Source organism: Buteo buteo, chromosome 21 (genome assembly GCF_964188355.1).
Source record: "Buteo buteo chromosome 21, bButBut1.hap1.1, whole genome shotgun sequence".
Taxonomy (NCBI): Eukaryota; Metazoa; Chordata; class Aves; order Accipitriformes; family Accipitridae; genus Buteo; species Buteo buteo.
The window spans coordinates 443,072-470,044 of NC_134191.1; the positions used below are offsets into that span (position 1 = coordinate 443,072).

At 42.6% G+C, this 26,973-nt stretch overlaps 1 protein-coding gene across 8 annotated transcripts in view; it reads left to right on the forward strand.

Moving 5' to 3' along the window:
* TMCC1 (transmembrane and coiled-coil domain family 1) overlaps positions 1 to 26,973 on the forward strand; it is a 185,925-nt gene that overhangs the window by 108,816 nt on the left and 50,136 nt on the right. Inside the window, exon 1 of one of the 8 annotated variants that reach the window (XM_075053009.1) lies at positions 6,569 to 6,738. The exons of 5 other annotated variants lie outside the window; for them this stretch is intronic. In XM_075053009.1, coding sequence (XP_074909110.1) covers positions 6,700 to 6,738 — 39 coding nt within the window. In that variant the 5' untranslated portion in view covers positions 6,569 to 6,699. Of the gene's footprint in view, positions 1 to 6,568; positions 6,739 to 10,963; positions 11,033 to 26,557; positions 26,580 to 26,973 lie in introns of those variants that run through there. 2 more of the 8 variants (XM_075053007.1, XM_075053014.1) reach the window with 2 other exon arrangements.

Below are 26,973 nucleotides of genomic sequence, written 5' to 3' on the forward strand. Positions count from 1 at the left end.
GGTGCAGAATCCCCTGAGCATCTTGTATGTGGTCTGCCAGCATGAGGAGGTTTTTCTAGTGTCTCAGTCCCCATCAGTTTCCTTTGCTGTTGGCTCTACATGGTCATTATAAAATTGAGGCCTGGTAACTGAGTAATGTACTGTCTGTCTATTTTGAAGAAATGTGAGCACTTTGAAAAGGAGTACAAGTTCTAGCAGTGAACACTTCCTTTGTATAGAAAATATTTCTGCATTTTTGAAACCTTTGAGTTACCACTGACAGGGCAGAATGCTACCAAATAATGCTCTCGTATCACAGCTGGGGTTTTCAGTGCTGAAGTATGCATCTATAGATGTTACTTTTGGATGACAGTTATAAAATAAACACCTCTGTTTAATATTTTCATAACTTTCCCATCAAGTTCTATTTAGGGAACCACACTGACCCTTCTCATAACCCTTCATGGCCCAGCTGCAAATGTCTCCTCTATCTCTAGCCTCCAGGTCATTTGATGACTTTAAAAATAGGCTGAAAATATTTTTCTTTAGCAAGGCAAATATTCCAGCCTATGGCACCTTCATTTTTCTAGAAGACTATGCAACCATGCATGGCAGCGAAGTGTACTTTCCCAGTACGTAGCACAGAGAGTAATTTTGTATGGATTCAGTGCACAATTGACTTTTAACAGCTGGGTGCACGCCATAGCCATAGCATGCCACGGGATCCAGGTCCCTTGATTTGTTGTAGCTGGAACATGCCATGGGAATCTTTTGGCCATTGTGCCGGGGCTTCCTTCCCATTAAAACTAAGGTCTGAGGGAAGTGCTGGTGTCTTGGTTTTGGCTGAGACAGAGTTAATTTTCTTCCCAGTAGCTGGTACAGTGCTGTGTTTTGGATTTAGTATGAGAATAATGTTGATAACACACTGATGTTTTAGTTGTTGCTAAGTAGTGCTTATCCCAATTTAAGGATTTTTCAGTTTCCCATGCTCTGCCAGCAAGCAGGTGTAGAAGAAGCTGGGAGGGAGCATAGCCAGGACAGCTGGCCCAAACTAGCCAAAGGGATATTCCATACCATAGAATGTCATGCTCAGTATATAAACTGGGGGGAGTTGGGCAGGAGGGGCTGATCGCTGCTTGGGGACTGGATGGGCATTAGCCAGTGAGTGGTGAGCAATTGCATTATACATCACTTGTTTTTCTTGGGTTTTATTTCTATCTCTTTTTGTTATCTTATTTTCCATTTATTATTATATTTTATTTATTTTATTTCAATTATTAAACTGTTCTTATCTCAACCCATGAGTGTTACTTTTTTTCCTGGTTCTCTTCCCTATCCCCCTGGGGGGGGTGGGGTGGGGAGTGAGCAAGTGGCTTGTGTGGTGCTTAGTTGCTGGCTGGAGTTAAACCACAACAGCTGGATAATCCAGCCTTGCCCTGATATGGAGTCAAAACTCAGCTGGGACATGCTCTGGCCCCAAGAGTTGGAAGCTGTTCCTGATTCCAGTAGTTTTGCTCATAGACTCGTGTTATTCAGGTACTGAAGGATCAATGCTACAGCCATTTAAATGTAATGCAAAAAGGAGCTGTTCCTTTGGATTCATATTGCAATTCTGTGTCTGTGTTTGAGTTGTATTGTAAAAATTGAACATGATGTATAAGTTTTCAGAATGAATGCTGAGGATGCAGACAAATATTCAAGTATGGGGGCCCCCAGTCGTTTAATAGTGGATGGATAAATTTGCAGAAAGGAAACAAAAACATGTAGTTTTGGAGGTGTTCAGCATCAAACCAGACATTTCCTGACTTCAGCAGCTGTTCCGAAGCAGCTGGAACCTACTTGGCAGTGTAGGGTACATTGTCAGTCTTGAATCTGACATACAGTTAAGTTCAGGTCTTGCCCGTTTGCCTTCTCTGTCAGCTCAGACATCTAGTGAGAGTTAAGTACATGACACTCCTCAGGATGTTGTGTTCTGCTTTCGCTCAGATGAGCAATCTCCCTATCTTGTTGTGAGCATACAGGTCAGGTCACTTGTTTGGTGGTAGTCATTCAGTGCCTTTCTGTAGTTTTCCACTATAAGCCCAGAAAACTTCCAGTACTTTCCTGTAAAAGAATACTACAGTGGATCTGTTCACTGCAGTGTACGATGCTGAGATAGATGCCATTAGGTCATAGCTGTACACAGCACATGTGATGCCCCAGTCAAATGTGTGCATTTGTATCATAGGTACTCAGGCTCCGGTTAGACTAAGTTTGTATCATGCAGACTGAGTCTGCAAAAGTGATGCAGTTGTAATTTTTTTTTTCAAATTTCATTTTATTCTTGCAATATCCTTTTAAATTTCCTGCTGCTTTAAAGTTTCATGATGTGCCCAACGTGTGAAAGGAAACACAGCAAATCACTGCCTGATGCATTGATTTTATTTGCCTTTTTAAGGCGAAAAATACCCACACATTCATTAAAGTAATTTTCTTGTGGCTGAGCATGAAAACATACTGGTTTGCATTGGTCTGCAAAATACAGATTACAGATGTAGTCAGGACAGAGAAATACTGCAATTACAAGTTAGCACTATGTTCACAGAGCAGTCAGATGGTGGTTCTGGTGGTGGTGCAGAATGCGCCTTGTGGGTTAAGTAGTAATAGTCAGTTGTGAGTACTTCTGCCATCCCAAGCAGACTTTTTGATCTAATGCCATGTTCTTTGAGTTGTGTAATGACAGCCTATTTAAGGTTTAAGTTTTACTAGTAAATCAGGCTGTGTAGCTGGCACTGAATAACTGCTGCTGTTGTAGATGATTGGAGCAAATGAGCTGAATGCTGTTTGAACAGTAAGCTTTTGTTTAATTAGACTTGTAATATGAAATCTTTCATGGCGGATGGTTAGCTTAATGTCTGCCATCCAACAACATCATCCATACTGGTGACATGTCTTCTTTGGGTGTCTTAAGTCAAATAACATATATATGGGGAGGAGTAATCTATGTGGCTTTAAAACTGTGACACAGAAAAAAGAACAGAGAAGCAATCAAGTAGAGGAAAAGTTTCGATATTCATATGAACAAATTCTTCTTTTCCATAGTGAAAAATACTTGCCTACACATTAGGGGCAAAGCGTGCCTATAACTTTGTCTCCAACATGAAAGGAATTTCTGAATAGCATTTCAAGTTCACTGAGGTGTGGTTTCTTTTTCATTTCATTTTGAGTAATTGCTTCTGAAAAACTGGATTTGAAGTCTTTATCTGTCATGTTAAAATGTCAATCTAGTATTAAAGCAACTCCACAGTGTCTGCGGCCAATATTGCAAGTACTGGGCAAAAAGGAAGGTACGATGTTTTTTGCATCCTCTACAAGAGTCTGGCCTCTATCGGTAGTCTTTTAGTACAGACAATGGATTTTTTAGGCTTTTTGTCATTAAGGACTGTCAAATAATGCAAAAACAAAAGACTGTAAGGAAGCATGCATCGTTCCTCTCATCTCTGTACAGAAGACTACATGACATCGCAGCAGCAGACCAGTGGTGCTGAAAATAAAGGACGTGTGCTTTGCCTTTGAACAGAGGAAGGGCTGTATCAGCTGCTGAGATGTGGTAGCGCTCGGTGTCCCTTTATACTGGAAGGCACCAGCAGTGTGAATGAAAAGAAAGCTGTTAGAAAGGTGATTGTGCTGCTTTTTTCCTGCAGTGTCCAGGACTATACCCGTGTTCACCATTTAACAACTCCAATGCAACTTTTTATGCCTCCTTGTCTTCCATGCCAGACAGAACTCAGCTGACGGGGTGTTCACCAGATGTGAATCACCTTAGTCATGAAAGTCAAACTTGCTATTGAACCCTGCATGTGAAGATAAACAGGGACTGAGAGGCATGATGATCATCTGCTTGCAGAACAAATATGCCTGCAGGTCAGTCACTGAATTCTATTAGTATTAACAAAAATCTAAGACAAAGAGAAGTGCTACAGGAGTTGCGCCTAGTATTTATGAAGCCTGTCTGCCAACTTGAGCCTTTTGTGTGGCATGTTATCACTTTTACAAAGGTTTTGTATCTTCTCACATGGTGACTGAATGGAAGACTAACCTTGCTCTCGAACTTTGGTTGTTTGCGTTACAGCAGGATGCACCCTTCTCCACGCAGGAGGCTGAAAAATGTATTCTGGGGGGCAAATTTTACAGAAGGGTACTTTGGGTAAGATCTGGTGATGTAAACTCCAAACCTTTTTCTAGTATGCTACTTTAACACAGACACCAAGTCTGGAATCTCAGTATGTCTTTACCTAAGTCTCATGCTATTAAACTGTGTAGGTGTGTGTGCAACCATCTTGGGTAGTCTCGTGACCTCATTTCTATTGCTCTTTTCTACTGCTTGCTGCACAGTTGTGTCACCTGTCACATTTAAGTGATAGTCTGTTCATGTCAGTGAATGCCTAGCCTACCTGTTTGCAGTGTCTGCAATGATTGCAGTCGTTCCAACAGTGAACTATGTGCACAGGCCATAGAGCTGAGTTCAGGCCTTCCCCTAAATTTGCCCATTTTTCCATCTGTAAAATGGGGCTAGTAGGGGCATTTGAGAATTATGGAGCTGAAAGTGACATTTTACTGGAATTCTCAAGCAGTGGCATTTGCAAAGTTTCATGCTTGCTGAATTCAGGATTATGCTTTGAAACCAGCCTCCCTACTTCTTTCAAACAGAATTGTAGAAAATCTCCATCAATTTTTTGGGTGTCTGACTCTCTGGATTGTGCCTAAATCCAGATATAATGCATATGCAGTGGCTGCTATGCCATTTTTTTTATTTTGTGCAAGAGGAGCAATGGAGAATGCAGGATATGTCTTTAAACTTCTTAAATTTATTTATTTTATATAAAATGGAATAGGAAAGTATTCCTGTTGGCTTTTGTTCTATAGAATTTTATATCTCTTCAACGTATCATTATTTTTTGTTCAAATGTAGTTGATGTTTTTATGTTAAGTATTGCGTTACTGCTTCGGTTGATAGTGGTGGGAAAGCGCCTGCCATGAGTGCATTCCAGAAAGGCTTGGGCTGAGGTGAGAATTCTTTTGTGGGAGGGTCATGAAGGATATTTTAACATCCAGGGCAGGAGCATGCCATGGTTCCAAGTTGGAGGAATAGAAAGAAATGAGAGCAAAATTGCAGGCAGGAGCCAGTTACAAAAGGGCTTGAAAATAAAATCCGAAAAAGTCCAAAATGAAAATGCTGAGACAGGACTACATGAGAAACTGACTTATTTCCAGAGATTTTGAGCTCCTCATGGTGTTTGGGGGTTTCAGTTTCCCTCCTCCTTTATGAACATCCTGGCAGCTGCCTGAGCCAATTCGTTGAGATCCAGACCTCTGTCTGGATTGCACAAATAGGAAATGCCCATGTCCTTGCTGCTCGTTTCTTGAAACCCCTTAGAGCATTGCTGCAGCTATTACAGCAAACTGATGAGTCCTGTAATCCCCTTTCCTGCATGAAGATGGTACTGTGGCTGTCGCTCACAAATACTGTAAGGGGAGAAAGAACAATTTAAGGATTCAAAAGCCACTCTCACCAACTCATTTGAAGAAATGAAAGTGTGTACCCGACTATTTCACCATAGATCTTTATTGCATACTGGTGGTGGGAAGAGAGAAGTATTTTCTTAATGCATTTCCTACTGCTGGCAACAGGGTCTTCTGTGCTACTTCCCACAGAAGAATTAAACCTCACCTGTGATAATAGGGCAAATGCAACTACCCCGCTGGCCCTGTCGGTGATGTTTTCCTGTGAATCTTCTGTGAGGCACGGTGTCTGCACTACCTCGGCGTTGGGGCTTGTTCCTGCCGGGCCCTGGGCTGGCAGCCTCGGGTGGGCTGGAGCCGCCTGGTTCTTCTGGGTGAAGTTTCTGTTAATAAGCGGCTGCGCGTCCCTGCTGCCGGCCGCCCCGGGGACGGGGAGCGGGGGCAAGCCGCGCCTGCCCGGCCTTGCTGCGGTAGCTGCCGGGAGGGCCCTGCCCTTCAGCGTGGAGCCGGGGTACGGGGCGGGTGTCGAGGGGAGCCCTTCTGTCCCGAAGGGGGAAAGGCCGCGCCGGTGGAGAAAGCGTCGAGGCGGGGGGTAGCCCTTCGCTGGGGGCACCGGGCCGCCCCGGCGTCCCTCCTCCGGCTGCCGGCAGGGCCGGGGCCCGCTCCGCCGCTGGCTCCCCGGCCTTTGCCGAGCGGGGCGGGCCTGCGGCGGGCGGGGCGGGCGCGGTGTCCCGTGCCTGCCCGGGAACTCCGGGCCCCGGCGCCGGGCTCGGCCGGTCGCTGCCCGCAGCCCCCCCCCCCCCCCCCCCCCCCCGCGGGCCGGGCGGGGGACCGGGTCTGCTCGGGGGGGGGCAGGGGGGGCGCGGCTCCGGCCGGCGGGGGCAGCGTTCGACCGACTCCCCGCGGGGCCGGGCCTTCCCGGCGGCCGCTTCGGGGGGCTGCGGGGCCGGGCTGGGGCGGGGTGCCGGTGCCCGCCCCCCCGCAGCGGCCAGGCGGGGAGCGCCCTGCCCCTGCCCTGCCTTCGCCCTACCTTCGCCTGCCCTGCCCTCCCCGGGGCGCCCCCGGACAAGGAAGAGCCTCGAGTTTTAGGACGGGGGGGGCCCGGCCGTGCCTGCCGGCGGCCCCGGGATGCGCTACCTCAGCTGACTGCAGCCGGCTGCCGCCCTGCGCCCTCCATGCCCCGCTGCGGACCGCTTTGTCCGAGGACCGAGGCAGACCATGGTCCAGCGCTTCAGCCTCAGGAGGCAGCTCTCTAAGGTGGGTCACCTCTGCGGCCGCGCCCGCCGCCGCGTCGTTGGGTTTATCGGCGAAACCGCTGCTCGCCCGAGGTGGGCGAGTCCCCGCGGCGGAGGCAGCTCCCTCTTTTGTTCTTGCCTCCCGGAGACACAAAGGGGTTCCGTTTGCTCTTGGGTTTTTTGGTGTTTTGAGGCAGACTGTCTGTTAGCGGGTGCAGTTGTTGTTCCTCGAATGCTGCAATTATCGGGTAGGCTTTTGGGGAGCCTGCGGCTTCCTTACTCGGTTCGATCTTGGGACTGAAAGAAGGGGGGGTGTGAAAGGGGGGAGCAGAACTAACAGCTGTGCTGACCTGTGGGTGTGCAAGATAGTTGCCCGAGACGGTTACTTAAACGTGTGCTTTATTTACCGGCTAGAATGTCTTTAGTAGTCGGGACCATGAATTGTCCCAGCAACACACCTGCAAAACCAGGAGGAAAGCTTGCCCTCCTCTCTTTGAAGTGCTCAGCAGCGCTTACTGTTAATACAGTATTTAAGAACAAAGGAGTTGCTGTGAACAGGTTTTGCAGTTTAATAATTACAAGTGTTCAAATTTATTTCAAGAAGCTGCTTTAGAGGAGGGAATAGTTAGTCCATGTAGTGTTGCAGTTTTATCACTGAATCAGTCTGATGCATATAGTTTGAAAAACATTTGGAAAAAATCAATCCATGAATAAAAAGTGAGGCTGCATAGTGCGCTACAGGTAAGAGTACTTCTACAGAGCTGCCAGCACAGCCCTGTTCTTGCATCTAACCATTCCCGTTGAGCAGACTTGGCTCTGGGCATAGAAATTACAGTATTAATTAGACACTTAAATAGCAAGCTTAATTTTCACTTTACGTTTAAGCTCCCCCCTCCCCCGTGTGTGTGTGTGTGTTTGTAAAGGTTTTAAAGTGCATTCATCAAAATTTTAAAATGCTGTTATCAGCATTTAAAATAGGTCAGAATTCACGTCTTGCAGGCTGTCTTGGGAAAAGCTATGGCTTTGCGATAAGTTGGTGTCTTTCTTATTTATTTGTGATTATTTTAGTATCTCTTAATCTTAAAGAAGCCAATGTGGCCATTTTTAGGAGGGTCTGAATAAATGATACTTGCGTCTTTTAACAGTTTACCTTGTTCCATGTCAAGAGCTGTGCCTGCAAGCAGTAGAAGTTTCCACAGGCACTACGGTGTTTAATCTTCCCCTCAAAAGAGACTTGTTCTAGTTAGTAATGAACTTCCTATCTAAGCTCTGTTTATATGGGGCAGCCAAAATAGCTTTCAATAAACTCCTTTGGATAACTCTATTTTAATTCTTGTTTATCGTGGTGGGCAGGGTGATTTGGAAAAATGTTTACACTGTTTTTTTTTTACTATAGGAGAACTGTTTCCAATTTGTTTTCCTAGTCTTCTCTCCATTTTTGTGTTGTCTGACACAATTGTGTCTTTCACTGAATTAGCTCTGGTTGTGTCAAGCCTACTTTAAACAATTGTCTAGGCTTGATAGCTTCTTAACTTCTTTGTTTTAATTGTAAAAGATGCACAACTTTTACAGTATTGTGAACTGAAGGAAAAATGAGAGCTTGGTTTGTATTTACCAAAGTAAAAAGTGTAGTCGTACAAAGCAATAATCAGAACGGATTGTGTTTATCTAGGTTTGGATGTAGGATGGGAACTTCATCTCCCTGTCTCCTCGCTGCTCTTTAGAATGGGATTGGGAAGTCCCTTTGTGTTTGAGTCTTTGGGGGGTGGGGGTAAAGGAATAGCAAATGGTGTTATAAAGCACTCTGTCATCTACTGGAGGGAAATGATAGAAAAGACATAGAATTTTGCTAATATATTTATCAGTCAAAACTCAATGACTGCCAGACTATATAAAATAAAGCAGTCCTTTATTGTTTTTTGTGCAAAAATCTTGATTCTTTCATGGTTGCTGACTTAGACTTCAAAGTTGGCAAATGTCTGTGTAGGGCCTGGAGCACCTGCTCCCAGGATGTATTCACTTCTTGGGTGAGATAGGACATTATTAAATGGTGTGCCTGTGTTATGCAGCTGCAAGGTCAAAATTCCAGTTTCTAACCACATTTAATGGTGGAGGCTTCAAATAGAATGTGACTGTGCAGATCTGAGAGCAGCAAACTGAAAAATGCTGCCACGAGTGCATATAAAACTTGAGCAAAGAAAATGTGGGACTTCATCATGCAGGAAGAAAAAATATGGCTTTGTGATAGACAGTTTAGCCTCAAATACCTGGTTTCCCTTTCCAACATGGCTATTTGCACTGCATGGCTTTGATCAAATCCTTTAAGCTCTCCCAGTCTCTGTCTTCCTTCTATGAATGGGGGTTAATGCCTTTCTCTTATTTACATAATGGCTGTCAAATTTTGAAATACTTTTCTGGGGAGAGCTGTATAAGCACTTAACCGTATACTAATTTATGAAATGTTTGCATTTGATAACCCGTTTGTATCAGGAATTTCAGAGAGTTTTACACAGACTTGTCTTCAAGTGTTGCTTCTTATTTCATATATATCAAATAACTATTTAGTATTTGTGGGTTACTACTTGGATTCTGTGTTAGTTTGCTAACTTAAATGTCTGTAACTGTTAAAAATTTGAGTCATAAATTATTGCACCTTTACTGTTAAGACTTAAAGGCAAAATATTTGATGTTTTTTTGGATTGATTCAACAAATGTCTTCCCCAGGCCAAACTCAGATTGTTCACTTTGTTCCCTGCCACACCACACCCCCCGTGCCTCCAAGTATCCAAAGTGTTTTCCAAGTATTTTGGTTGAAACCACTGTCCATCTTGTACTGTTTGGAAATCCTTGGAGGGCCTGCAATTCCTGTCACCCAAGACCTCAAGAAGTGCTGTTGCTGCTGTGTTATGTTTAGTTGGGGAATTCCCTCACTCTTGGAGTGATAGTACAAAACTGTATCCAACTTTTGCTCAGCTTGACTTTGTCCAGATGTTTTAGCTGGGTTTATTAAAGGAAAATAATGGAGATAAATTGAACTGTGTTTGAGAAAGTTTTTCTAAGTTAAAACATATACCCTTTCTTTTAAAGGTTCTGTTCTCCCAGAAGAGATTCAGGGGAGCCAAATAGTGGTTTCTTATATGGCTGAAGCTTTGATTAGAAAAGGACAGGTTCAATGTAAAGAAAGAAAATGCCAAAAAAAGTATTTTTTTGTGAACTGCGTTGATATTTGGTTCATTTAACCAGCATGTTAAATGTTAAAAATTTTGGGCTGGACTGTTTTGCTCTTAAGTACTGTATGGGTTTATTAGCATCTGAACTGTCTCTGTGTTGACACTAATTGACTTTATTTATGGGAGAGGAACTTCAGTGGATTATGCTGAAATAGCCTGGGAATACTTTTACTTGAGCTACAAAAAGTTCTTGCTAGCCTGCTAGCGGGTGAGTGGGCTATTGTGCTGACAGCATCGTCTGCACTCCTTGTCATTGATACAGGTAAAGCTTTTTCCTGCAGTGCCTTCCCAGCTCCCTCTGGGTCACTTGTCTCTTGCATCAGGTTTGGTCTCAGGCAGACAAGACCTGGAACCTGATGTCCATACCCCAAGTAGGTTGCTCTTCTTCAGTTCTGTTTTACTCAGTGTTGATGGATCGTTTCCTTTATTCTTTATGTTGCTGACCTTGTATTTTTGTGGGTATAGGATCATTAATGGGAGTCTCTATCCACAGATAGAAATTGTTTGGTAAAGATGAATGTAGTGTAAAGTAACATTTTTAGCAATCTAAGTTTACTATGAACAGATATGGACTAATACATAATATTAAAGCAATTAACCCCTTAAGACTGTGCTCCTTAAACTGTCACCTAGAGACATTCCTGTGCAGAATCACGATGCTGGTGCTTGTTTGGGATTCAAGAACGGTTTGGCCTATTTGATTTTTTTGATATATAGCATCAAAAATCCTGGCTATGTTCAGAGTGCATCTGTTCACTATATATAAAATATATAAAATAATCCCTATCTGTGAGTTCTCAGTAAAACTGTTCATAAAGCTGATATCTAATATAGCTTGGCTACAGTTAATAGTGGGGGACAGTCAGAAGGAAAAGGAGGGTTTGGAAGTCTGACATGTTTCAACCCTATTCTCATGTTTAATAGAGCAGCAGGCAAACAGTTTTCCTGCGGCTCTTCAAATTCTGCACTGCTCACAGAATTGAAGTAACATCATTGTATCCATGGCTGAGCGAAGCTGGCTGGATGATTTGAATGGGACCTTCAGAGGTAGAAGGACACATACGTTACCACATCAGCTGCTCAATGGTAGGTTACCTTTAGGTTACGTTTAGGGCACCTTTTTCTTGTGGTACATGTGACGCAGCTCAAAGCATCTTGCTGCTTGGAGGAACCGATGAAACGTTGCTCACCTTCACAACAGACTTTCTAGTGTGCTGCAAGTCTGCCCCTGGTATATGTCACCATAACTCCTGTAGATGCACTCCTTTGGGTCAAGTAGGGGATTAGCTTATCACTGTCAGTGCAAGGGCAGTTACTCAGAAATTTCCTGTTGCTTCTAATGGAAAGGTGGGTTTGCTTCTGTCAGCTGTTTTGAATGCCCTGTTGTAGACAAGCCAACTGGAGCATCTCAGTGTGTTACTCCTCACATTATTTAGTTTTGAAGCTGTTCCTACATGGATACTTCGTAAGGTTTGCTGGGCAAAAGGCTTGTCTAAACAAAGCTGAGAGAAGATGGAATGTAAATAGGTCTCCAAGCATTGCTGGCCGTGCTGGTGTTGAATGAGTATTGGCAGTGATTAGAAATATCATGAACTTTTCTAGGCAAGATGGGTCCCTCAAGAAGCAAATGAGCTTCCACTGCATCATCTTGCTTGGAGCAATGTGTGGGAAAATGTTGCAGAGGTATCAGCTTCATCTTGCAAAAGGAAAATGAGCTTCTGGCACTGTGTTTTAAGAAGTAGGAGTAACAGGTTTCATGAGGAGTTTGTCCTGTCTCAGTGTAACAGCTTCACAAATGCCATGACAGTGTGGAAGTAAACCAGACTTGAAGCATCTTCCCACATTGGTAATTAACAGGTTATGTGAACCTACACCTGCAGAGATATTAGAGGTACGACTAGGGACTTCTCTTTGTGAGAAAACATTACTAATAATCCAAAGAATTAGCTGTATACATGCCAGCTGGGGGTCTGGTGAGTTGTGTGTGATGGTGCATTGCCAAATAGACTTACGATGTTAAAGGATGTAAACACAGACTAAAGGTGGAATGCAGCTTACATAAATGCATCTTTCCTTTTAATAATGAAATTCCACAGCTTGTGGCAGTTTGCAGAATATCATCATACTTTATAATAGGTGCTTACATGGGGCCGGACAGCAATAACAATTGGAATTTCCTACCAGCAGTGATCAAAGGAACTATTACAAGTGTTGGCATCTTTACTCTGAATTAGTTACCTTTAGGGGTCCTTTGTAGAGATTTTGGCTTGTGTAGTATTTGTCCCTCTCCCCTCAATTCCCTGTAATAAACCAGCTGGCTTCCTCCTCAGCAGTGTTTTTTCAAAGGCAGAGGAGTTTGCTCTCATTTTGCAAATCTTTCCATTCTGGATGTGACAGTCAATGATAAAAATGCATATGTTAACTAGACCCTCTTCAGAAAGGATAGAAAAGCTTTTACGCTAGAGGAAGGCCTCAGAAGTTTAGGGGAAATGAAATAATGGGAGCAAGAGAACTTGAGATAGTTTTCAACATTTACATCACACTCAGTTTGGGACTCCCTGTCTTGACAAAGGATGCGACAATGGCCTCCAGGATAATTCTAAACACTTGTGGTTGGTGAGCAGAGAAGAGGATGGCAGAGGTTCCATTCAAAGGATTTTGGTTGTTCAAAGATGGGATTTGCCTGTGCTGATGGTCAGATCTGCTCAGTTTTCCCAAAGGCATCCCTCGGAGGTGGCTGTGTCCTCTCCCAACGTGCGCTGACTGTTGCAGTCCTGTTCCTACCAGGCTGTAACTGCATCATAATACACTTCCATGGAGGGCACGTAAGCACCTGACTTGAATAATAAAAGTTCTAGACTGTCTTTTCAAACCACGAATTTCATATTTGGGATTATATTTAAGATAAATTGACAGGTAGTAGGGTTCCTCCATGAGTTCTCTCTCCATTAAACTGACCTCTGCCGTTGGGGCTGTTATTCCAACTTCCCTCAAGGTAAACGCAGTCTTTGTTTCAAGAAGAGAAAGATGCTCATGGTGTGGTTTTGACTCTAGACTTTTATTTCCCCCCACCCCTTGCCTTGACATCGTGTGCCTGGTGCCTTGTGGTTATAAAAAGCCCACAATTGCACAGTCCATCTCCCATCCCCTGCTGTAGGTAGGGCTGGTGCCCCCTGATCATCGCTGCTCCTGGGGCGCAGGCGGCAGCAGCTCTGCCGTGGGCAGCCGAGGGCTGGGGAGGTGCCAGCCCGTGGCACGGCCAGCGCAGCCGAGCTCTGTGCCGCCGGCTTGTCTGCGCCGGCCGTCACCCGCCTGGCGGGGCCCACGGTGGCTGTGCCTGTGCCCATGCCACCTTGGGCATCCACAGAAATCGCTGATCACCAGGTCTGTGCAAGAAAATACATTGATGCTGGCAGTCCTAAGCGGGTTAGCAGCTGCGGCGTTTGCAGGGAGAAATGGTCAAAAGCTGTCATAGCTCAGCGTAAATGATAGGGCAGAGCTTCCATTCGGTTTCACAATCCAAAGGGAGTCCAGAATGCAAAAGTAACCCCTCTCCAAGCCCACAAAATGCTGTTGTTAGTAAGAGGACGGGGATGTTTCTTTGTTCCAAGAGCCCACTGCGCTGTGGGTGGTATGGCGGCACTCAGCAGTCTGAGAATGCCGCAACGTTGCTGTGGGACTGGCGGGCTCAATAAATCTGTCGTAGCATCTGTCTCCATCGCAGTTTGGCTAAAAACATGACATTCTTCTCCACAGCAGCCTCTCTGTCTCTTCGCAGACAGACCCCTTACTCCATAAAGCATATGTGGGAAAAGCAAACGGATGGCACAGCGGGCAGGCTGTGCGCGCCGGACCGAAGCACAGCGCTGACCTGTGTGCCGCCATGGCACGTGCCAATGCACGCTCCTCTGCGGCCTCCCCGCGCTGGGCTCTCTCATGACAAGTGTCCGCACTTCTTGGGGGGTGGTTTGGGTTTCTGGAATACTAAGGGATGACAGGACAGGCTCTTTTCCTGACTACTGAAACCACTGTAGCTGTCACTCTTACCCCCTCGGCCTTCTGGGGTTCACAAGGACACAGGACACCACCTTTTTGCATATGCTGTAGATACTGGATGACCTGTTATTTCGTGTAAAAGTTCACAGCCATACAGTGTGTTAGCTCTTAAGAGAAGAGGACAAGCATGGTCCATGGCAATTATGAATTAGCAGAACCTTGCAAGTGAAGTTTCTTGCCTGCTTTTTGTTTACTGTTTTTAAATGTGGTTTCATATCTTTTGCGTCTTAGAAAATATTTGTTGTTTCAATGCCTGATTTGGATGTTACAATAAGTAAAATATTACTCCTAGTACTGCATGCTTGCAATTTAGCCTTTCTTGTGTTTGGACTGATTCTTTCCGTACCATCCTTAAACAGGTCTTCCAGGTTCTAAAACTAGCCTCCCTGCAAAATTTATGACAAGAGGAAATCAGAGCCAATCCCATCAAATTAACTCGGTCCACAGTGATGTTAAATAAACTTTAAATCAATGGAAGTTTTTGTTAGTATACAATAAATGAAGTTTTATGTGCAGTTCAGACTACTCACTCTGGAGGCAGCGTGTCTGAATAGCCCATCTTTTGAAGGCAAAAATTAATTCATTTGAAAACATAGTCTAAGTTCAGGGACACTTTGATAGACTCTGAAAGGAAAACTAGAGGAGCAAGGTGGGGTTTTTTCCTAACTTAAGATGCAGTTTGGATACCACTGAGATCAACTGATACTTGAATAGGGAATTCAGCTTGGAAAACATTCCCTTCTTGAGTTGTGAGCTTTGAGACTATTTAAAATAGGAAAAATTGCTAAGGAAATGAAGCAAGGTTCTAATCCTTCAAAGAACTGCTATGAAAATTTTAGTATGCATAAAAAAAGAAAATTGTATTTAGATTTGAAATCAGAGTAATAAAATGTTTCAGCAACATATTATAATGCTATAATTTGACTTTTTTGATAGGCCATTCAAAGGGCACATACTCAGCAAGAATGGAGTCCAAGATCACAAGAATGCAAACTGTAAAGTTTTACTACAAGGGGTTTTTTTGTTGTTATTTTCTTGCGTGCTGTTGGTAAACACTGAACTGCAGGAAAATATTTTCTCCATGTTATCTGCAAACATCGTTGTCTTACTTAACTCTCAGAAGCCCATGAGCACTGATGTCATGTTTGGAAAATCCACAACTAGTAAAAGTTTCAATTCTAGAATCACTAACTACTCCCAAAGAAAATTAAATTTGAAGGAGTGCTTAAATTAGCATGGGATAACCTTTATGAAGGCACATTTTTTTTGCTTGCTCAAGCATGTTTGTCTTGGGGGTGCGCTGAAACCCACTGCCTACACCATCAATGTGGAAGGACCCAGAATCCTGTTGGTGGTGAACAAAAGCTTACAGGGGAAAGAAGTATTTCTGTTGTCAGAAATAAATTATTTCAGCCCGATGACATTGGCAACAGGACAATAGCAGAGGAAACGAAGAGCTTCAAGTTGGTGTGGAGGAGGTGGTTCACTGGAGGCTGGATTGCAAAGCATGTGAAATATTAGTGCAGAGCTGTTGCCCACAGGTCTTCAGTATTTGGGACTACTGTTTTGGAATGAGACTAAAGTTTCTAACAGCTTTCTCTATTTAAATATAAGGTTTCAGTTGGTGTGTGTTCTTTCTTTCAGTGAAATGTAGGTTGCCTTTCTCTTTATGCTAGACCACGCCCCCAGAAAAAAAGAAAAAAAAAAAGGAGAGGAGAGGCATTCCGCTGCTTCTTATGCACAAAGCATTAATTTCAGTAGGAGTTGGGCATATCTTGGGATCAGGCCCATTAATCTCAAAAATAATAGTGTATTACAGAGGTGTGGAGACTCAGAGTCCTGGAATTGAGTAGGGAAATTATGTCTTAGTCATTGTTATTATGTGGCAGGACAAAGTGCTATAAATTTAAATACTTGTCAGATTTGCAGCTCTTCTTGCGTTTGTTTAGTGCTTTCAATATTAATGTTCTGAATGAAATAGTTGCTTAATTAAGGTAATGTATTGGCAGTACTCTAACTTGATCTGTTCCATCCTTCAGTCTTTTCATTGATTTACATATGAGTTCATTTAATTTGGAATTTAATTTTTTTTTCCTAAAATGCTGTTTAATACCAGCTACAGAAGTTCAGAGGTATGCTATAGTCTCCACACGTTATGTAAAATTATCCTTTTTGTACCATAATGGAGCTGAAGAGAGAACAATGTTTGTACATAGACTGCCAGAAATAAATGGTTGCGTAAAATACGAGATCTTAAGCACTCAAAATGAGACATTTCAAAAATTAGATAGTCCACTGAACAGGTAGAAAAGGTTGTGGATTCATCCAGACAATTTAGCTAATCAGTAGTGAGGAACTAATTTCTCACTGGACAAATGAAAAGTCTTTATGCGTGTTCTTTCACCTATGTCTTGCTTTTGGAGTGAGGGAGATGTCCCAGCCTAGAATGTCGCTGATGCCACAGTGAAAATGTACGTCTCTTGATCCCTGCTGTGCTAAGGGGATACAGCTTCTTTTGAACACATGGGTAATTCTGCAAAAGAGGAGGCTGTGTTCCAACTACTCCTGCCATTTCATACTGTTATATCTCTAGCTAATCAGATGTACCTCAGACACCATCTGTAACCAGCAGATACATATTTTCTATATATATCATAAGTTTGAGCAACTGGCACATTACTCAGCTGAATACTGTTTTTCATACCCTTTGATGTACCTTTCATCTAGCTATCCAGATCTGACTACCAAAACTGCTACCAAAGAGCAAAGACTTTTGAACCTTTTGCACATAAGTGAAGAATTTAAAAATAATAATAAGCTGGATGAAAAAGGCTTCCTGGTTCTGTAGTATCATTCAAGCCATTTTATTCTAGCATTTTAATAGTAAGCAGTACACATTTGAAAGGCTGTTGTTAACTATGTTTTGTTGCTGGGCCTGAAATGTCGAGGCTTTGAATGCTTTCTTGACACTTGAGAAATGCATGTACTATTGATCAACTTTAACTTTGCTATTCTGGTATTTTTCATAAATGGATATATAAATATTTGCCTGGTGAATTGGTGCTCTCTATGCAACCTTCAGTGTCTGGGCTGTTAATTGAAAACCGTTTGTGAGTACTAAGAGTCGGTAGCAAACAAGCAGTTCACACGTACCTGGGTCAGAAGTGTTGGCTGTGGAGTACTCTTTTGATGTGTGCTGATGACTTCAGTGCTGCAAAGGGAGGGGTGCGGAGTGTGGGACAAGTGGGGGTGTGTGACCATCAGTGGAGGACTTCTCACATCCAAGGTGGTTCTGCAGTTAGAACACTGGCTAACTCATTGCTCAAAAAGACAATGATTGCATTCCAGAGTTGAACCTTAGATAGCTAAGGCAACCTTGGATAGCTAAGGCTCAGTATTAAACCAGACGTGGAAGGAATTCCAAGGTTTCTTAATCATTTTTGGGTCTGTGGTATCTTGCAGATTTCAAAGGCAGCTCATCATTTAGATTGGCAGTTTGACCTGTGTCATATACTTAAAGTATCACGGTATGTTGCAACCAACCATACACAGCCTCTAGGCAGTGTCATTAAAGCTCTAGCAGTCATTAAGAGAAAACCCTAGGCATTGTTTACCAGGATTAGATTAGTATGGGGTTTGAAAAAAACTGCGTGATAACTTGCAATACTGAATGTAGTAGTTATCTACAGGAATTCCACGTTTCTCATAAATCCAGGTAATATGCAGAATAGAATCCCTGCAAGAAGATGCATTTTTCACATATTAATGGAGGGTGAACTTCTTTTCATAAACCTTACTTTTTTCTGTAAAAGGTGCAGGCCAGTGAGATAGAGCACTTTCAGAGCACAGCTTAACAATCTGGGGATAGCATTTGGAGAAAGATGACATTAGTTATTTCAATAAAATCTACAGACTTGCAATCCACTACACATTAACTTCATTTTCTACGTTTGTCCATCTACACTGGTGCAGAAGACTTGCTGCAGGTAGCAGCCACAGTGGTACTTGTTTGCCAGGCAGAAAATTGAAAAGAGCTGGTTTCTTGCCAGCCAACATCACTGCAATGAAGCAGCATTAGTGAGAGGCCTTGTAAAGTTATTTTGACACTCTGCCTAAAGGTGGGATCTCCAGGAAGACCATTAATATATTTCTATTACTAAACATCACTTTTGAAAAATGCTACAATCCCTCAAACAAGGTGGAAACCTCCATGTATTCCAGTGCAGATGAGTTGTACGTGAACTAGTGGAACACTCCACGGGCAGAGGCTCCACGGCTTGGGATGCGAGCAGCTGAGCGTGGCGTTCCCACATCACCAGCTGGCAGGGAAGAGGCTGCTGGGTTTCCTGCTTTTGTCTGGTTCTGCATTGTGGGGATTCTCATTTGCACAGACACCTTCAGGGGCTCAATGCATGTGGCAGTGGGTAGAAGATCATTAACGTGAACACAGTTCCTCCTCGCTGTTAGTTTCTTTTCTGAACAGTTACAACTATACTGTTGCTTTTAGTTAACAAAGCAGCCTTTCCATATCTGTTCTCTCATCTCTTTGAAATGAAAAAATAGGCTGTTGGTGTCATTAGCAAATGCCTCTTTAAAAACCAAATCAAAAGTTCAAATATCCCCAGTCAGGGAGCAGTATTCAAAATGAATTTGACTGAAAGTGCCCCTTGCAGCAGGGCAGCAGTGCTCTCTTGTGCCTGACAAGTGATGCCATGCTTCTGATTGTTCAGTGTGCAGACATCATCCAAGCTAAGGCATGATGTACCCAGTCTTTTAGGGAGAGAATGAAAATGTAGGTTAAAACTGCCATATAACAGCCACTGTAAATTAAAACCAGTTGGGTTTCAGGCTCACTGACAGTAGTTCTACAATAGCAAGGTTCAGAGGAGGGGTATAAAACCATCTGTTTCAGGGAATGCTTAAAAAAAGATCAAATTTATTTTTAAATGTACACTTCTTTATATGAGCATTTGATAAAGAAATAACAGTGGGTTACATTTTGTCTTAGAGATCAAATGATGAATAGATACTTGGTGTCTTGCTTTGCCTATGAATTAATTGGTTGTCATTGCTTCCTGAACATTAACCCAACCCACTTAAGAACTCTGCCAGGCAGGGCTTTGGGTTCAGCGTGCTGTGTGTGTCTCATCTCAAGCATAGGGGTTTAGGGCTGGTCAGTTAAATGCTTCCAGCTTCAGCTCTTGCAGGCTGCTCACTGCTGTTGTGTGGTCCAATCCCCTCTACACCTGAAAAGCCAAGTAGCTTTCACCAAAGTTTTGCCATTAGTATTTTCTGGTGGTTTAGCGAGCTGCTAGTTAACTGAGGGCTAATGCATCAGTAGGTGGCTCTAGTCTTTGTTTCTTTAGTTCTGTGAAATGTATTCAAGTGTGGTAAGTACTCTTTTGCTACTCTTGCTTGTATCTGGGATGCTCAGAGAACTGGTTCCTCAGAGGGGAAGTTACCATGTTAAATACAGAGTACTCTGTAATCTCTTTGCAACCCAATAGTATGTTGTCTTAAAGAACTATTTGGGACTATTAACAAATGACCTGTGTCTTGTATTGTTCAGGACTAGAAAACAGTGTTTCTAATCTTTTTGCCATTAATTATCTTAGAAAAATTGTCTCAGATATACTGCCGCCACTCTTCTAATTGTGGTGAGTAAATATGGTCTTCTGTTGCTTGTTCTTTTCCTTCCAAATAATCAGCTGGATAGATGGGTTTTACAAAAGCAGCTCAATTCACATTTGCTTAAAATTTTTGTCCAAATACACCAATACTTTCTAAATCTAGAAGCAGGCAGATGAGACTGTGACACACACTGACTCTGACCCCACCCTGATAGAGGGCTTTCTAGCATTGGATCAAAAGCTGCTGATTCAGCACCCTCTATTTTATCAAGGCAATGAGAAAAAAGTATCCAACTGCATTGAGAGAGCTCAGCAAAAGTAATCTTTGAGTCATTTCTGAACCAGTGGTATAGGAATTAAAATCCTGTTGATATCTTGGTTACAATTCAGGCAATATATTGATGGGGAAGAGTTTCTTCTGCTAAGATAGGCAGAAGAGAGGTGTCTTCTTCATGCCCCTCTGGTGTTGGTCCTAAGTTAGTTCAGGCTGGAAGGCATCTCTGGAGTTCACCTGCCCAGGGACCTGCTCAAAGCCAGGCTATCTTCAGCATTAGATTCCTTTCTCTTTCAAACCTGTGACGCAGCAGATAAGCTCCCACACTTAGTAACGAGCTGCAAAATTCCAAACAAGACCAGGAATGAAGATGTTTCTAGGCAGCAATTTCACACGTTAGGTAAAATTCCCTGTTCGTACGCTCATTTTCTGAAGAATTTTCTATTTCCATTTCTGGAGTTGATTCGTGTTACTGAGTTTTGTGCTTTGGCTGTGATGGTGGTTGTATTCTGGTTTGGGAGTATACAGTAAACCAACTGATGACAACTACTTTGGTAGTTAATTTTTCGAGGGAGGTTTGCATGGCACAGTGTCTTCCGGTTCTGCTGACTGTCGTGGAGGAGACTGAAAGGTGCTTTTGCCACTTCTTCATGAGTAGGGCTCTCTTCAGAGCCACCTTACTGGCACAAAAGAGAGGGAAGAAAAAAAACCTCTGTTATTGAAATAATTGCTGTTTATGAACGTATTGCAGGACTGGCTACAGCAAACTTCTGGTGTGTTCTGCTTAATCACTTACCTCCTGGTAAGAGGGAGTGTGGGTCTATCATGCAGTTACGTTTTCATAGTTGTCAGTCACTTTTCCTCTTAATACCCACATCTCTTCCTCCCCCTCTGCTTTTTTCTGAAACTCCTGGACTCATAATGCAAGGGACTTTTCAAAGCAGAGCTCCTTTTGCAGTGTAGCATTGTTATCAATAAAAAACCTGTAGAAGCAGGCATTGCACATCTTTTATGCATGTTACCCCTATGATGATCAGGCACGTTGCAGGTAGCTTCCCTGAGGTTTGACTGTGCAGCACCTGTGCTGGAGCTTGATCAGAGCAAGCTATGAATTATTGAGTATTCTGCTTCAGTCAGGAGGAAATTGAAATGCTGCTCTCTCTAGCATTAGAAGCTTTAACCCAGTTTCATACTGAGAGATACCAATTCTTATTAGAGTGGTTCTTTTATAAAGGTATGTAGAATACGGTGATCCTTCAGATCCACACAGTTTTCCGTAAGAAATAATGTAAACACATTTAAACTCTCCTTTTAAAGCTAGAAAGAAAACTTCCTATACATTTTGACAGTTTATAATCCTTGGGAGGTGATATTGTATTGAGAGACTTATTCTGTGCTGTATTAAACATGCTGACTGGATCTCTTATCGTTCAAGCAATTGCTGAAAAATCACAACCCTTTTTACCTTTCAGGTCACTTACTCAAAACAGGCCCAGTTCACAGGGGACTGGAAGTCTGTTACAACCTGGGCACTGCTTAGACTTGTACAAAAAACGGTATGAAAAGATATTAGAAACCAGAGAGGTCGTCCAGCACCATAAGCTGATTTGGTTTACATGGAAATGGAAAATTAAATACATTAAGCATGTTTTAATTGGATGCATCTAATAAAGATGCAGAATGGCTAATACTCTCTGTGCATGGCAATTTTCTGCGTGTACATTTCTTTTCTGTTTTGATTTAGAAACTGGCAGAGGCATTTCTTTTTGTTTTTCTTGGTGATACTTTTGAAAATCTTAATTTCAATAAGGAGTTCTTAATGATCAGAAGCCCTGTAGTCCACAGGTGAAGGAACCACCCTGGCTTCATCAGGGGACAATGGATAACTGGATGTTACAGCCAGCACTGAAATCAGGTGCAGTTGCAGAATAGGAGGGAAAGTGAAAGAAACGGCTTGATAAAGTCGTCAGTAGGCATCTAGCAGAAATATGATGTGGGCAGACATTATATAGTCAAGTATGATGTCTGCCAACAGACGTTAACCTATTAAAATCTCCTGAGCAAACTGAAACTGCCACAGGGATGTTGGAGTAGGTCAGTGATTAGAGTCTTTGGGCAATCACAGATTCAGTTGAAGCTATGAATTGTGGAACTGCAGCCCACAGGTTCTGTACCTCTCCGTCTTAATGACCTTGAGCAGATGGCTTTAAACTGTTGTGCTTCAGTTTTGCTACCTCCGAGACCAACTGACCCCACTGTGGGAGATGCATATTCCCCTGCTGCTGCTACTTCTCTTTTCTCCAAACCATATCCAGCTAAGAAGCTCCGTATTGGCTGCACTTGTTTTCACACACTGGTGGAATTGCAAGCTAATGTAACTGTAGCCCAGACAGTCTTAGCAAGACTTTGTATTCATAACATTCAGACAAGTATCTACCCCCCCCTTCCCATTTCCAAGGGTAAAGAAACAAAATGACCTGACAGTTTGTGTTAAACTGCTTTTGTGCAGCAGTACCTTGACTGTTAAACACATATTATCCAGTGTTCTTTGTCTATACCTTCTTTGCCACCTAACTTCTAAAGCAGTCTTCTCTTTGAAGGGAATATTTATGCTAAGTGACTTTTGAATGACTGTCTGCCGTAATCCGCAGACAGGCAAATCCACTTCAATACTGTGCTTTGCATTGATGCAGCCAATTGAAGCAGCCCAGAACTTTGAAACAGAAAAGGTCTTACATGGGTCCCACGTGATCCCTAGCTGCATTGTGGGAGTACAGTGACATTCGGATATAGGACTTTTTCTTTTCTTCCTTTTAACCTATAAATAACATTAAAGTATTTTTTTAGCAGGGAATAATGGGGCCACGCCACCCACCTATACGTTGATAGCTACACTCGCTGTTATAGCTTCAAGAAAATGCCTTGCAGCATTAGTATGTCTTACTGCTAGGTAAGGTCAGTGGTTTTCTTCCTGCTCTGCGGTGTGTCTTGCTGTTTCTCCCTCTCTATCCCTCTGTCTCTCTGCTGAATTGTGGTTGGACATATCCTGTTTAAAAACAAAACAAGAAACATAGTTGGAAGGGGAAAAATAATAATGGGCTCAAGGGTTTAAGTCACATTGATTTTTAACGTAACCAAATGCATGCTTGAGCCCATTTTTAAATTAATCTTGACACTCAGGAATAGCAGAACAAATTTCAAGGAGCATCTTCTCTGTATTTTGGTATCCTACCTCCTTGACTGTTGGAAGCAGTATGAAATCTTGGGAACCTGAGCTAATTTACTGTAATTCCAAAGTAACGAATATGTATATTCAGCATTTCTACTGAAATTCTCTGAGCTTTTCTGCCCACCAAAAAGAAGATAGGATTTTAAGTAGTCCAGCCTGTAACAAACAGAGCTGATAAATGGACTGCCATACTTCATGAAGAAACTTGGTCCATACTAGCACATGCTGACTTCTCTTGGTATCTGGCCAATTTTGGCTAAAGCTAGAATAGATAACCTGTCTTCATTATGCCATGTAGACAAACTTAGAAAAATTTGGGCTTACATATCTGCAGTTGCACCAGCATTTTGCTGTATAAGTATGCTCCACACCTCTGTCCCTGCCCATAGGTCTTTTCACTTTTACCAGAATTCTTGCTTTTCACACAAATCTCATTTCTGAATGCTTCTGCTGCTCTCTGAAAACCCTGAGATTTGGGCCAAATGCTCTTCCAGGCAGGAGGTAGCACAGAGCAACACATAATCCACTGCAATCCAGGTTCCTGCTGTTCTTAAAACTCCTGGACCCCCCCTTACTGTCCTTTCAGGAATTTCAGTGTCATGTTCAGGGACCTTTTGTTTATGTGTGGTGCTACTGTGTGTTGCTGCAGGAGCTGGCAAGTCAGCTGGGCTGTGAGTGTGAGCGTGTGCTTGTGTATTTATGCAGGTACATCAATGTCTGATGCCCACTCCAACCTTTTTTAAAGTAGCTTTCATCATAATCTAATACAGTGGTTGTATGAGGGTTTTTCATAAGTATCTGTCCATGCTTTCAGTCTTGTAGGAAACTGAAATACACATGGTTTTGGCCCAAACCACAAATACACAATGCATTTCAGTTTTAAGTGAAGAAATTGCGATGAAGTGTCTTAGGGTGCGTCGTCTTACTAGGGCCTACCTAACTACAGAAATATTTGCTCCTTTTGGGAACAGACCCCTTCTTCCCCCTTACTTACACCCATGTGCTGTTACAGCTGCCCTTGTGTTGCATGTAGCGATTGTGCAGCTGTGGGGCGTCAGTTCAGCTGGTTTATCCATGGGAAGACAAACTGTGCTGAGAAGGGGAGAGAGGGGAAGACAATTTTCCCTTGGATTGGCCACCGGAGCCAGCTTGGCATGCTGTGAGCATCTGATGGGAGGGGAACGGCAGGAATATATGGAAGACAGGCTGTGCAGAGGAAGGGACTGGGAGCACCCCTTTCAGTGGCAGTTTTCTGTTAGATCTGAAACACCACCTTAGAAAAAATTAGTAGTGGTGGCTACTTTGGAGGCTGAGGAAATAGAAGCATGCTGCTACATGTGGCATTTCTTGCTTGCTTGCAGGGTGCTGCTAAAAGGACAGTGGGTTATGTCCTTGGTCAGCAAAACTGACCTTACAGGAATCTTTAAATAAATTGTTTCTTTAAATTAGTTTGCAGTTGCTGTCAAAATGTTGATCCTTTATTAATATTCAGTGACTTGTATCATATGTACATTATAGGCTTTGGAGCTTGTTGGTTTGTGCTAAGAGTAGAAATGAAGAAGAAAATACTGCTTTTCATGCAAGCATTGAGTGAAAAAGCTAAAGACTATGCAAAGAAATCATTGTGCCATTTTGGACTTGAAATAATTGGGTCTAAAAAGTCCAGGCAAGGAGCTTTTGTTGACCACTGCAGTTCAGTAACGGTTCACATAATATGACTGCATCTCCCATTTATTTATAGCTAGATAAAGAGTCCCTGAAAATGTGTTCTTCTCCAGGGCAATGTTGAAATCTTGCAGGCTCGGGAGGGACTTGGGCACCGCTGGAGTTTTGTGGCTTTGATGTTACAGGTTTTTCAAAACAAATGCCTGTTATGTGGTCAGCTGGCAAAAATAGAAAGCTAGTTGCTGCACGTTTTTGGTTTCAGAAATCAGTAAGCTGTTTTCCATACTGAATATGATATAAACATATGCTTTAAAAAGAAATCCTTCCTATGTAAAGAGTGTGGTTATAGGTTTGGTCTGGTCTGGTTTGGAGGGGTACTCATTCTCCCTTTGCAAATTTTCTCGAAGCCATTGAGATTTGTTCATCTTTTCTAGTTCTTCACTAACTACTTAATTTCTACATATTCTTCCAGAATTTTCTTATGTAAAATACCATGAGAAGGCCTTCATTCACTGTGTGGGGAAAATTTCTGTGGTGAACTATGAGGGACAGTAGGTTAACTTTAGCATTTTATTGACAGTCTGTACTGGTGGTTTTAGTGTCCATCTGTATTCACAGAGGCAGGAGAACTGTGGAGATTCAGGAGTATCCTTTTAAATGAGCCTAGACCTAAGCATTTTTTAAAGTTCAGAACTGTGCTATGTTTCATATTATCTTGCTTAATATTAATAAAATTCAGGATGCACTGCACTTTACTGATGCATATGCAAAAATATGGTCTCCAAGTATTTTTAGTATTAGACTATCCAAACCCAGCAAGAGTACAAAATGGTGGCTCCCTAAAAATGGTAAATGATACTAAGTGATTGTCTGTATAGGAGATTGTCTTTTGTGTATCTGAAACATTGAACATTAGATTATAGGTATATAGATAATCTCATTTCCTCAGGAAATATGGAACTTTGTACTGCTGCTCAGAAATGTAGAAAATGGACCTTGATGCAGATGTCACGGGAGGGCTGCTGGAAATCAGTCAGATGTTTATCCCACTTGTTAAACTTAGAAATTGTTTCCTTTCAGAATCTTCTTGTCTGGCAAAATAAATGCACCTTGGGTAGGTAACAATCACGAGTTCAAATGGATGGATTCAATGGATTGTAGATTCATAGTATGAATGTAAAAACCAGAGGACAGCCATTTGCAGGCACTGCCCTGGCATTGCCTTTCTCCAATAATCCTGCTGTTACAGGTTCGTGCTACTAATAATTTTCTATGGTGTTTGGTTCTCTTCGCTGTCTTGAGAAATTACCTCAGTCTGCATGAATTTGTGCCTGAAGAATACACTTCACGCTTGGTGAAGTAGCTGTTCACAGCCATTTCTTGGAACAGGCCCTGTTACTGCTGCCACAGTCCTTCTGCAGTGTAGATCCTCTACTGATTGCAGTGTAATTTCCTCATCAGCTGAGCTGGAAATATTCCCTCCCTCATGCCTCTATCACTAAAAAACACTGGATGAGTGGGGAAGAGAGACTAAATAAGAATTCTTAGTTATCCACCACAATTGCACGCTTTCGTATCTTTGGCATGCAGTCTCCTTCCCTTCTGTCCCTGTTTTGGTGTTTTTCTCTGTAGCTGTTGGGCTCAGCTGCCTTGCAGAGTAGATAACTAGGCAGATGAGCCTCCCACTGTGTTTTGGAGTGATGTAGTTATTTATTTTTCTTCATTTTCTCCAGCCCAAACACCCTTCCTGCCTTGTCTCTCCCGTAGCAGTATTTTGAGGTATGGTTTCTTTTCTGGTGCTATTTTGTTACATATTCCAGATATGATTTAACAGAGCCTTGTGCCATTTACATAGCTATTTCACCTTCCAGTTAAATGGGGCGACAGGAACCCCAACCCAAACCTTCGGTTCTATCAGTTTCTTATTTGTCAGTAATAAAGCTTATCTGAAATGTTTAGAGAGAGATTTTAAAATTACAAGGTTCAAAATTAGACTCGTTAGCAAACTGAGGGGGAAGAACTTCAGGTTCTTCTACTGCTCTGGTCACAACAGAGCAGACATATCTAGTAATGTTTGTCGTCTTCTGCCTTTAATCTATTTAGGGAAAAACTGAGAACTCCACTGTGATAGCTTGGGAAGATTTACTAATCTGGCATTTAATTTCTAAACAAG